At 43.9% G+C, this 13,607-nt stretch overlaps 1 protein-coding gene across 3 annotated transcripts in view; it reads left to right on the top strand.

Moving 5' to 3' along the window:
- Positions 1-13,607, top strand: part of LOC145984127 (histone-lysine N-methyltransferase NSD3-like) — a 338,807-nt gene that overhangs the window by 229,796 nt on the left and 95,404 nt on the right. For all 3 annotated transcript variants that reach the window (XR_014441281.1, XM_083117563.1, XM_083117562.1), the window contains exon 9: positions 4,878-5,003. Coding sequence is in view for 2 of the 3 variants with exons in the window: in XM_083117563.1 (XP_082973689.1) it covers positions 4,878-5,003 (126 nt within the window). In the remaining variant the exon portion in view is untranslated. The remainder of the gene's footprint in view (positions 1-4,877; positions 5,004-13,607) is intronic.

The following is a 13,607-nucleotide window of genomic DNA, read 5'->3' on the forward strand; positions in this document are numbered from 1 at the left end:
TCTTCCCAGGTGATGTGGGCGATGGTGAACTGGGCCTCCACTTGTGAGAACCACAATTCTACACTGGTCTACAATTGCCAAGGAACAAACACGTTTTGACCAATAACTTTTGACTACGTCATCAGGGTGCAACAAGTGAACAATATATATGCACAGATATCAGTTAAGGTTTATTGAGAAAAGATGACGGGGATTCCCCATCAACCAAAGAAACAGGACGTCATAAAGCAAAACCACCATAAGCAAAACAAAGTGAGGAAAGCACATGAATCACAATTTGGCATGTGTAGAGTGAGTCCAGAGGAAATCAGTATGGCGTGTGGCCACAGCAGACTGCACAGCAAGCTGCACACCTGTTCGGCATGCTGTCGATGAGAGTGTTCGTGAGCGCGAGGGGTATATTGTCCCATTCTTCCTGAAGTGTAGTTTTCAGCTCCTGGATGGTCCGGGGTGGGGGATTCCTTTGTGCAACCTGCCTTCTGAGAGCATCCCACGCATGTTCGATGGGATTGAGATCCAGTGAATATGCAGGCCAGTCCATGCGGGTAATTTTTTCTCTTTCCAGTGTCTCTGTCACTTGGACAGTTCTGTGTGGACGCGCATTATCATCCATGTAAAGAAAGTCAGAGCCCACTGCATCCCAAAAAAAACGAACATAACCTTCCAGGATCTCGGTATAATACCGTGCTCCAGTAACGGATCCTGCGGCGAAGATGTGCAGTGGTGTTTTCCCATTTTTCATTATGCCCACCCATACCATGACTCCGGGTCCCCCATACGTGTCACGTTCACAGATGTGCTGTGCATGATATCATGTTCCATGTTCTCTCCACAGCATTTGATGTCCAGAATCACTTGTCACACAGTACCGCGATTCATCGGAGAACATCACATTTGCCCATCTGTCTTGGTCCCAGTTACGATGCTGCACACACCAGTGTAATCTGGCACGACAGTGAGCTGGTTTTAATGGCACACACTTAACTGGCTTCCGGGCATACAACCCACCACTATTCAGTCGTCGTGTAATGGTGTTTGGGGAGACACGGACACGTCAAGCACCGACAAGGTCTTGGGCAATTTGGGCTGGAGTGGCAGATCGATTCCTTTTTGCCACCTGGACGATGTACCGATCCTGGCGAGCAGTTGTACACCTTCCACGACCTCCACCATGCATACGCAAAGCTGTTCCTCTGGTACAAGTAGCTTTCTGAAGTAGGGAAATTACACTTTTTGATACCTCCATAACACGTGCCACTTCAGTGACACTTCGCCCCGACTCCAGCTGACCAACCACTCTGCCCCGTTCGTAATCACTTAAATGTACTCTTCTCACCATCTTCCTACACGCTTCTGCTGTTGCACACCAGTATTGCACTGTCAACGGCCTCTACCGTGTTTGACTGTCTCCCGTGGGTACCACCTCCTGCCACAGCACTGCAGTCTTTTCCTGATAACGATGCTCCAAGCGCACACGTTCCTTTCTGCATAGGTACAATGATTCCTTGCTGCCCTCTACTGGTCTCTTTCTGGCAACAAACTGACACGAAGTTGTGTATGAAAAAGATATGGGTCAATATGTGTTTTTTCCTTAGCAATTGTTGACCAGTGTATGTCCTCGGGTCAGAATGGGGGGAGCTTGACGCTCACTCGATGTAAGGAGTCCTGTTGGGGTGGTACTGCATGCGGTGCTGGAGTCCTCGGTTGAAGTGCTTTCGCGGAGTAGTTGTTGCATCCAGAACAAACAAAGGGGGGTTGGGCACATCATCTAGCATACACGTTGTGTGACCTGGCTGGTATCGTACACAAAGGGGGCCACACAATTCACGGCCCCAAAAAAGATCACGTCAGGATACCAATTTGGGGTAGCCTCATCAAATGAAAGAATGTTATCTTACCTCCTGGTTTATTCTGGATGATCACTACTTACAGGCACTATTACACCACAAACACTCAGTAATATAGAAGGACGCCACTCTCGTCATTGTGTCCACATTGCCTCGAGTCTCACTGTTCTCTTTGTAATCTGTATCTTTCCCCCTGCTGCCACGAGTGAGTGGCTTTCGCCACACCACAGTGAAGGTCACTTGGTCTTTGGAGTGGAACCAGGTGAATTTGAGGGTAGTGAAGTTGCTCAGTTGGTTTAGGAATGTAGTGAGGGAGGGTTTGCCATGTGTCCAGAGAAGGAAAATGTCATCTATAAATCTTAGCCACAGGAGTGGTTTCAGTTGTTGGGAGTCAAGGAAATCCTGTTCCAGCCTGCCCATGAAAAGGTTGGAATAAGAGGGGGCCATACGGGTACCCATCATGGTGCCACGTATCTGCAGATAATGTTGGTCACCAAAGCTGAAGTTGTTGCAGGTAAGTACAAGGCTGGCTAGTTGTATCAGGAAGTGGGTGCTGGGATTGTGGGGTTTGGGTCGGCTGTTTAGGAAGGATTCCGTGGCATGGAGGCCATGGGCATGGGGAATATTGATGTAGAGGGATGTGACATGAACTGTTGTGAGGATGGTGTTTGGTGGTAGAGGTGGTAAGTTGTGGATGATGTCAATCAAGTGGTTGGTGTCACGGAGTTAGGAGGGCAGGGCTTGGACGAGGGGTTGGAGGTGAGAGTCTAGAAAGGCGAATATGCGTTCAGTGGGTGAATTGTAGCTATACACAATGGGTCTCGCGGGATTGTTCGGTTTGTTAATTTTCTAGAGGAGGTAGAAAGTGGGGGTGCGGGGGTTGTCAGGTATGAGTGAGGAGATGGTGGAATTGGATAGGCCTTCAAGGGGTCCTCGGGAGAGGACAAAATCCCAAATTTTATCTAGGTGTGTGGTAGATGAATCAACCGTGGTGGGTTTGTGGGTCGATGAATCAGAGAGTTGGCGGGAGGCTTCCACCACGTAGTCAGAGGAGTTCATGACTACTGTGGTGGACCCTTTATCGGCAGGGAGGATTTTGATGTCTGGGTTGTTGCGGAGGGACCGGAGGGCTTGGTGCTGGACTGGGGTTAGATTGTGGTGGGAAGAGGAGTTTTGGAAGTATGTACTGTAGGAAACATTGATGACAACAGAAGTGATGTATCTTTCGAGGGGGTGGTTGTTGGGAAGGGAGGGGGGATCGTGTAGGAGGGGGTCAGAATTGGAGGAGACTGGGATGTATGTCTGAGGGATTAGCATTGGAGGGGGGATTCTTTGCCCAAAAATGCATCCACCTAAGTCTGCGGGCGAAAGCTTGTATGTCAAATAGTAGCTGGAAATTGTTAGGGGTGGAGGCTGGGGAGGAGGTAAGACCTTTGGAAAGAATGTCAATTTCGGTGGTTGTGAGGTTCTGGTTGGAGAGGTTCAAGATGGAGGTGCAGTCAGTGGGTGGTTGGGGGTGAGGAATGTCAATATGCTGGGGGCATGTTTTGTCCGAGGACTGGTGCTCTTCTGTGTTGTGGTGGGGGGTGTGGTTGGAGATGGTATGCTGGGGTGGAGTGGGAGGGTCAAAGGTGGGTCTGGAAGTAAGGGGCATGTCTTTATGGATTGGTGTTGTGGTGGGAGAGGGAGTGGGAGGGTGCATCCTGTATTCAGGGCTTGTCGGCAGAGAATGGAAGGTTTTTGCAGGTGTTTCTGGCTGAGGTTGTGGGCAATGGACTGGGAAAGGTTCCAGAGTGTGTTTATTTGGTGGTTGTTGTTGCCTGGAGTCAGTAGGAGGATTTTGGTGAGGGACTGGATGGAAATCGAGAGTTCTCGAGCCCAGTGGAGCTGTGATTTGTACATGGTTAGGGTTAGCTCGGCACCAAATTTCTCGCTATGGGGTGAATATTAGGTAGGATGTCGGGGGGGCATGGCTGAGAAAGGGAGTTTGGGCATCAGGCTTTTCGGAGTTAGGCCTAATATCAGGCATGAATGTAAGATGTGTGTGTGACAAATAGATTTGGTGAAGGAAATAATTAGTGACCAGAGTCTGGAGAGTTGCCGAGAGTTGTACACAAAAGGGTTCATATCCAAATAGGAAAAAAAAACAAAAACACAGGAATAGAATGAGAAAAGGTGCCAGAAGGGTGGATAGACACAAATGAAGAAGGAGACAGTAAACACTTACCACATTAAAGGAGAAAGTTTGATATTTCGTAGCCTCGGCCACATTTTCAACAGAGAAGAAAGCGGTTCACAGAATGACGAAGAGTAGGAGCACAGAATACTAACTGTAGCATTGGTACAATGTTGCCAGAGAAAGACAATAGGAAACAAATATAAGGTATTTTCACCAGTGTTTACGTGGATAGGGTGGGTGGTTTTGGGGAAGAAGGGAAATATATATATATATATATATATATATATATATATATATATATATATATATATATATATATATATATATATATTATTTAGTTTTCACCTCTGGTCCTGTCTGTGTCTCCCACACCCTTCACTGCCGTCTTTGTCATTAGACCTCAACTTTTCCTTCCATTGAACCACATATATTGTAATATCTACTAATAAAAGTTATATTCTGTTCTTTTGAATAATTACCATTTTGAGTAAATCCAAGAAATTTGGGTTGAATTCCTCTTAAGTCATGCTTCCTTTTTGCCTCAGCCAATGCACTTCAAAGGTGATAGAAATGTTTTGGAAATGTTTATTAGATCAGGTGGTGTCAGATTAGGTCAATAAATATCTCTAATATCATATCTCTAAATATTTTGTGTGCTTACAGCAAATTGGTATTTTCATATCTTAAAATCGTGTGTGTTTATTTCATATTTTTTGTTTGATATGCAAATACAATGGTTGTATTTTATGACCCTTTTATAAAGAGAGGAACATGTATGTCTTGCATACTTTTTTATGCACAGTTAATTCACAAAGATTTGGCACATGATTGTAATTATATTCTCTTGTCAGGTCCCAAAAAGTGAAACTCCTGATGAAACAGAAACTTTCCGTAAGGCACAGCAAGAAGGTAGGATAAAGTATACATCTTGGGAAAAAAAGAAGTCATCATGGGCAAATGAGGTGGCATGCAAGAAGGTGAGTTAATATTTTAAATCTATTTATATGTCTCTTGCTATACTTAGTGGTCTTAACCATGTAGTTCGAAATTTCAGTTGTTTATGCATGGAATATACACTGGTCAAAAAAATTATGGGAGCAAGCAAGAAATTCCAAAACCAAAGTTGGTAAGTCAAAAGTAGCAATGTATTTTGATTAGGTGAGTGTGTCCTCAACCAGTACAATACATGTCTATTGAGTCATTAGCACAACAGAGTTCTAGAGGTGATTTCTGCAAGGTAGTGCACAAAATCAGGAGAACAGCACGGTGATAAGACAACAGAAATGGACAGATACGCAACAGATCCATACCTCTAATAAGGTGTGTGGTCGCCATGAACTGCTATGACAGCTACACATCTGTTTTGCATGGAACCAATAAGGTTATCAACGACAGCCTGCGGGATATTCGCCTATTCCTCCAGAAGGGCCATTTCCAACTGTTACAGAGTTGTAGGCGGCGCTGGCCGAGCAGCAATGCATCTTCCGAGTGTGTCCCACACATGTTCAATGGGATTCAAGTCTGGGGAGGACGCTGGCCATACCATTCGTTCGATACCCTTATCCCGTAGCATGGCGTCAACCAGACGTGCTCGGTGAGGTCGGGCATTATCGTCCACAAAAATGAAACGATCACCGATATCTGCAGCCATTGGGACAACACGAGGCCTGAGGATCTCATCCCGGTACCGTAAGGCTGTCAAAGTACCGTTCCGGATAATGTGCAGGGGGGTACGTTGACCAACACTGATCCCTGCCCATACCATTAAGCCACTGCCACCATACTGAGACACTTCGCGCACATGTGCAGGATAATTGCGAGTCCCATGTTCCCTCCAGATGAGAATACGTCCATTATCTGACTGGAGACGGTAACGTGACTCATCCGAGAAGAGAACTGAACTCCACTCTCCATGTCCCCACTCACGATGTTCCACAGCCCACTGTCTGCGGGCCCTATGGTGTTGGGCATTCAGAGGGACACACACCATTGGTCTTCTTGCATAAAGACCCCTTTCCCGCAGGCGATTTCGTACAGTTTGGCCCGAGACTCTTCGTCCTGTTGCCAAAACAAGGCCGCGTTGCAAGTCAGTTGCAGTTTGCTGCCTATTCCTGCGAGCCGACAATGCTAAGTACCGGTCTTCCCTAACTGTTGTTGACCGTGGGCGACCTTGCCCAGGCCTCCTTCGTACTGTACCTGTCTGTTGAAATCGTGTCCACAACTTGGAAATGACACTGCGTGACACACCAAGGGCTGCAGCCACCTCACGTTGTGTTTGCCCTGCTTCCATCCTCCCAATGGCTCTCCATGCGCTAGATTCCCCTAAATCGTGTTGTTCTGCCATCGTTCCTATTCAACACTACTCAACTGAATCCCACCTGCACTTACGGTCTGCCAGCACCGCACAACCGGTGTTCCCAAGTGGCCTCGTGATTGCTCCTCATATCACAAATTCTGCCACGTGCCTTATGGTGTCACTAGAGAGCTCTTCATGCTGATGATTCATCACAGATGAATTGTACTGGTTGAACACACACTCACTTCATCAACATACATTGCTACTTTTCACTTTCCAACTTTGGTTTTGGGATTTCTTGCTTGCTCCCCTAATTGTTTTGACCAGTGTATATAACTGCATGGTGAACTCTTCATCCTTTTTCACCATTGATGTATTAATGATGTTCTCCTAGGAAGTTGATTGATTATTTTTGTGGCTCTTTGCCTGGTATGCAAGGCTCACTGGAAGTTTATTGTCGATTATTTAATGTAAAATTTTTATATCTCTGAGCTGATCATCACTCCCCTCTTCCCTGAATCTGTCCACGGAAGAAAAGTTTCATTCAAAAGTTATTTGGAAGGAAGAGATCTATCAAATGATGCATCAATCAAACATCTTTACCATTGGAAATGTTCACTGAAACCCGTTGCCTCCAGTACACTGCTAAAAGTAATACTGTACATTCATTATACACACACACACTTTTCTCCCATCTGTCTCTGTCTGTCCCCCCCCCCCCCCCCCACCCTGGACTTGACTACCAGGACACCGGGCAAAATCCCTGTGCACCCTCTCATCTCAGCGCACTTTCTTAAACACAAATTCGGTGCCTTCTTTTTTCACTGCTCACAATTGGTCACAGATATAGCAGTGGTGAATTAACCTTTTCTTTTCTGTTCCTTCCTGAACTTCCACAGGGGTGGCTTAAGGCTGAGCAACCCAGGTGACTAACTGGGGCACCACCCTGGGAGGCAAGGGAAGCCCCTCTCTCTTTGATTAGCTCTAAAACATTAATCGGGATCCGAATCACTATGGGCGTCCACCTGGTGAGTGGCTAAGTTGGATTAATTGAAGTTACTGCTGCATGAAATTAAGTATATTGCAACATCATGTAGGAATGAGATTACTGTTATTTTGATGTCATTATGTAGGCATTAAATAAAGACATATCTGTGATAAAATGCACTTTAAAATGAACACAAAGTATATTAAAAATAAGGATATTATTTTTCATGATTATGATCCGCTGTACCTCAGAACGTCTGGCTACCATGCGGAAGACCCAGGGTTTGCACAAGGAATTTTTCCAGTCATTTCTCTGTTTCTGCATGACTCGAAGGATTGCCCAGCCACATATAACTAGGTACCAGGGGGGCAATCCTGGGGTGTAAAGTCTTCCAGGCATGATGCAGATCACATAATCTCAATAATAGCCAAGAACAAGAATATGTGGAGCTATTCCTCCACATCACCACATATGCCTTCATGGCATGTGTGCACACGGGCAGGGATACCTTCATCTCACCTACCTTTTACATTATTTATACCACAAATATATAATATAGTCATGTTATTTTTTAATTAGAGGAAGGTGGAAATCTGGAAAGTTGGAGGATCAGCATAGAAAGATTTGCGCGGCGGTGGAGCATGGTGAATAGTACAGGGTCCTTTGTTCAGCCATGAGCGCCTTGACAGCGGCACACTTAACAGCTACCCGGATGCCAACTCCCGTCAAATTGCATGCAATATCTCCGCTATGAAAGCCTCTAGCTTCGAAATGATTTCAAGTTCTCAGAATTATAGTTACAATTACATTCAAAGTAAGCACGTTAATTGTCATGGTGGATGTTGGAAATGTTGTCTTCATGCATCCACTCGTTTTTGGCATGTTTTTAGGAAATTTCGCGTAGCTTTGGTAGCAAGTCACGCTAAAAGGGAACTTAAGTTTCCTAACAGCTCGTGGTGCCAGAGTGCCAACTGAAACACATGGCTTTGAGCATAACTTGTGGATTTCTTTCCTAATCCCATTCCCTAATCCCATTCCATTTCAGTAACTTTGCGATCTCAGTTCAGTCGTATTTTGAAAGTGTTCTTGCGATTTTCTATTGTTTATACAGTATTTATTAAGCGTATAGTGTTCCAAGTGTTATTTTGGGTTTTGCTATAGTTTTAATAATTTCACACAAGCACACATTACAACAAAACATAGGGTCTCCTTGATGATGCCTTGTAATCAAAGGGTCCCAGGTTCGATTCCTGGTGGAGGTGCATACTGGTTCAGATACCACTTTAAGCTGTAAGTCCAGTCCCAATTAAGCTTTAAGTGGACCACCAACTCAATCAATCAATACAACGAAACATTTTTATATACGATTCATATCTGATTAAAAATTCTTGAAGGGATGTTCGTAGACGATTTTCAAAAGAATTCCCAGGTGTGGTTCCACACAGAAATACCGTGTGAAACCTTGTGAACAAATTGAGAACGAGAGTCGGTTAAATTTCTGTAAATGAATTATGGGAAATGTTAGTGGTGGGATAATTGATCTACGATTAATATTCTTCTCTAACGAAGCAAGGTTTCATTTAACCTTCCTTCCAACCTTACTTCCATTGTGAAATCATTTTGAATAAGGATATCTAGCTTATCTTTCTAAATTTAATTTTATTTGAAGAGACTATTCTTTTATCACATTTTGATTAAAAATTGTGACTTTATCTCTCCTTTTTGAGCAGAAATGGGACCTACCGTCCATCGTTGAACTCATTTTGAAAAAAGGATATCTAGCCTTTTCCAAATTTAATTTTCTTTGAAAATAACTCACTGGCCTACAATACTTTTATCACATTTTGATCACAAGAAGTGTTCCTTCATCTGTCGTTTTTCATCAATGAGAGATAACTATTGTTCCATTGTTGTACTTTCTAAGTTTCAGATTTGCAGCCTTGTTTAAATTTAACTTTCCTTAACAATCTTGCATTTCTGCAATGTTTCTCTCGCATGTTGTGCCATTTCCCAGTTTCCCGCCAAATTTAGTGAAATCAACCAATTCAGTGTGCATGGCTACATGGACATAAGTGTTTCACGCTCATCTCGTAACTCGAACCCACAACATCTCAATCCCTAAACTAATGTTGCTTCTTCTCCCGTTCCTCTTTTGTCACCCTGACTTATCGGTTTGCGTTAGTAATGTGTTTATCTATGGGGGAAATTGTAAAATAAGGTCAATTCAACAAACCTTCAGACATTAAAAGAACTGAAGAAGAATATCAGGAGAGAAACTGTAACAATTTCAGAAGCTGAACTGTTGCGTGTAAATGGATATTTCCGAAAAACATGCCAAAACCGTGTTGATGCATCAGGACAACATTTCCAGCATCCGTTGTGACAAGGTACTTGCTTATTTTGATTATAATTGTGATTGACACTTTAATGATTGTAACTGTATTTGTTGCAGGAATGAATTTGCAATAATTATCATAACATAGTAGGTCATTACAGTAAAAATTGGCATCTCTGAGAGTGCGATCTGCCACCTTCTAAAAAATTTTTTTCTTAATTATTAAGGGCTGTGCCCTCCCGTCCCTACACTTTCGACACCAGTATTGCCATAAAGCCAGAAGTACACCCAGCATAAAGAAATTATTGTAGTTTAGTGAAACAAAAATAGGGGACAGTGCCAGTGGCATCAACTTAAATGAGCCTGTGAGGCTCGAACCCACACAATAATGTGCCTGTTATATATATTGGGTTGGTTTCGAATGAAATGTCTGGCCCCGGGTTCGAATCCCGGTTGGGCTTGGTTGTTTGTGAATGTCCATTCATCAATTTCATCATTTCATCACTCATCCCCATCTTCGCAAATTAGCCAAGAGGCACAAAACGCGAAGTAAAATAAACTAAATCAAATCAAATTAAATCAAATGTCTGGCCCAGGTGCGTCATTGCCAAAGGCCAAAAAAAAAAAAAAAAAAAAAAAAATCAAAACTACAATACCTGGTTAATCAAAATAGTCGCCGCCTGCAGCCACACACTTTTGTCATCGCTCAGCCAACAATTGGATTCCATGGCAAAAGAAGTCTGGAGTCTGCGACACAAAGATCTCCTCAACGACATGTTGCACCGCCCGATCATCAGCAAAGGTCTTCCCTGTCAGGAAGTGATCGAGATGCCGGAAGTAATGGTAGTCAATGGAAGAGAGGTTGGTAGAATATGCTGGATGAGGAAGGGTTTCATATTGCAACTCATGGAGAGCCTGCACCGTTCTTTGTGCAACACGTGGGCAAGCATTGTCGTGCAACACGAGGACACCATGTCTGTGGACCATTGCTGGATGCTTGTGGAGAAGTTTGTGGTGCGTTTCATGGAGTTCAGCACTGTACCAATTTGCATTGATGGTTTCACCTCGCCTGAGAAAGACATGATGGATCACACCCACCATAGACCACCATACCAGCAACAACACCTTCCGTGGGTGGAGAAGTGGTTTCGGAAACCACCCTGGACGTTGATCACAATCCAACCATTGTCCTGATCATTTATGACTGTCATAGCAGATCAATTTTTCATCTGAAGTAACAATCCGATGCAGAAACCATCCCAGTTATTCCTTACACTCAGAGATTTTCACTTTACTGATTGCACGGAGCCGCCGAATGACAGTGGTATGGTGTATGCCTAACTCGTCTGCAATGGCACAAACACTTTTCTGAGGATCCGCTTCCACGGGGTTGCTGAGGAGCTCATCTGAACATGATGTTGGTCAATGGCCACTGGGTTCATTTTGCAATGCTGTGTCACCGGAACGAAATTTGACAAACCAGCGGCGAATGGTGCGTTCATTTACCATTCCTGGCCCAAATGCACTGTTAGTGTTTTTGGCAGCTTCGTGATCAGAATGTCCCAGTTTGAATTCGTAATATATATTTTAGAAATAAAGTCTCTGCGATTAAGAAAAGTTTTCATCATTAAAGACTGAAAGAATTCTCGCAAGTTTAATTACTAACTGTTTTCAAAATGTTACATAATTTTTATATGAGACTTTTCAGTGTCCTATATAATTTACACTATCCATGTTCATCACTATTACCAATCTAAGTGAGGTTAAATAAGGGCTTATACTCGTAAACAGGATGAGGATAGATAGGCACTAAAAACTCGCAAAATAAGCAGGCAAGTAAGAACAAAATACAAAATAGGTACTAATCGTTCTGGACATCACCCTATGACGTCAGTAGTCCCAGGTTCGATTCCTGCCCTGGGCATCGATGTTTGTGAGTGTTCATTCATCAATTTCAACATATCACTCATGTCCATCTTCACAAATTAGCAAAAAGTGGCACAAAACGCGAAGTAAAATAAATGAAGAATCAAACTAAACGTGCTGAACATTTTTCATAATTTTCATGGATTAGACACTGAAAAAGCTGTTATCTTCAAAAGAAGCATAGTGGTTCTGGTAATTTACAATGCATTACAGAGAACAATGACGCGAGCAAGAAAATTTTTGGATCCAATTTTTTTGCAGGCTGTAATCAATATTGATTTAATAAGGCACAAATAATTTCACGGGATGCCAATGCATTCTTTCTTTTACAACTTTTGTGCCTCCTCAATGGTTTTTGATTGATTGATTGATTGATTTGTTGCTTTAAGTCCACTTTATAAACAATAAGCCTAATTGGGACTGGACCTACAGTTTTTAAAGTGGGATTCGAACCACTGTGCCATGTGCCTCCACCAGGTATTGAACCCAGGACCCCTTGATTACAAGGTGACGACGTTACCTGTATGCTCCTCCTCGATGGTGTAGTGGTAACATAGTCGCCTTGTGATCAAGGGGTCCCAGGTTCCGTACCCAGTGTATTCTGCTCTGTATGGTGGTTCTGTTAAGAAAGCTGTCTTTCCACGTTGTTTTGAAGATATTTTGTTCTCTTGATCTACGTTTGGAATAGGCACAATTAATTGAGGACTTGTACGTTTAATGGAGGATAATGCTGGTTCCTAAGCAGCAATGTTGAAGCTGAATATGAAGGGTTGAAGCTGTTTCTGTTATGGCAGCATCGGGAGGGAGCTGATAGTTGAATGTCAGTTGTTGCAGAAGGCAAGAAGTCTGCTTCACTAACCACATTACTGTCAACTGGAGTAGTACCCCGTGGCACAATTTAACAGACTTTTGCGAACTGTCCAAAATTGTTTCAAGTCTGTATGCATGCTACATCATATTCATCTGCCACTTCCATTTTGCTCAATCATCAGGACCTTCAAGTTGGATGGATACTTTGTATTCACTGCATCCATTTATGATATATATTGCAGTTAGCATACACAAAACGTAACAACACAAAAAAACACCATCCAGGTAGTCAGAGACTGTTCACACAGACTACTCACTGTAAAGTAAAGTAAAGTGCTCCCCTGTGCATAGCACCACGCCATGAAGGCGTATAGGGGGTGTGGGGGTAACGCCCCACACTTTCTTGATCCGGTCGTGAGTGGGGGTGATGTGATCAGCATCACGCCCCTGACCGCCTTTACCCCCCAGGGTTTCCCCCAGGTACCCATGTTATTCGACGCTGGGTGGGCGCCGGGGCCGCTTCCATCGTTAGAAAAGTTCCCGGATTTGAACCGGCCGGGGATCGAACCCGGGACCTTTAGTATGGTAGTCAGACGCGTTACCGACTGAGCCACCGCGGCCAACAGACTACTCACTGACAGTCACTAGTTTCATATTCAGCCACTAGTTGGCAGCACCAATCAAAGTTACACTTACATAATGCTGTGTTTCTACCAGGCTGTCCCACAAGTCCTGCACCATCAGCACACTGAGCTCCAAGAGGTGAAGTTTGCGAGGGTAGGTGGCACCACCAGTGAAAACCTGTTGACAGGCATAGAGGACAGGTTCGTGGGATCAAGTGAAGGCACGCGCAGCATGTGTAGCAAGTGTTCCCGTGAAGTTAAAGTGGGCACGATGAGTAAGGACCAAATTGCACTTCATGCAGTGCTACGGTTTTTTATGGAAAAAACTACTAACAGCAAAAGCAGCAGCAGAGGAAATTTGTCGTGTGGAGAATGAAGAAGTGGCGAATCAGTTGACAGCTTCCCCTTGGTTTAAAAAAATCGCTTTAGGTGATTTATGACTCGTGGACAAGCCCTGCACGGGGTGACCTCCGATGGACATTGACGAGCCTCTGCAGGTCGCTGTGAATGCTACACCACAATTCAGCACACGTGTGCTAGCAAAAGTGGTTGGGGCATCCAAATCGACAGTAAACCTTCGCTTGCATGACATGGATTACACCA

Source organism: Lepisma saccharinum, chromosome 2, assembly GCF_977018435.1.
Source record: "Lepisma saccharinum chromosome 2, izLepSacc3.1, whole genome shotgun sequence".
Taxonomy (NCBI): domain Eukaryota; kingdom Metazoa; phylum Arthropoda; class Insecta; order Zygentoma; family Lepismatidae; genus Lepisma; species Lepisma saccharinum.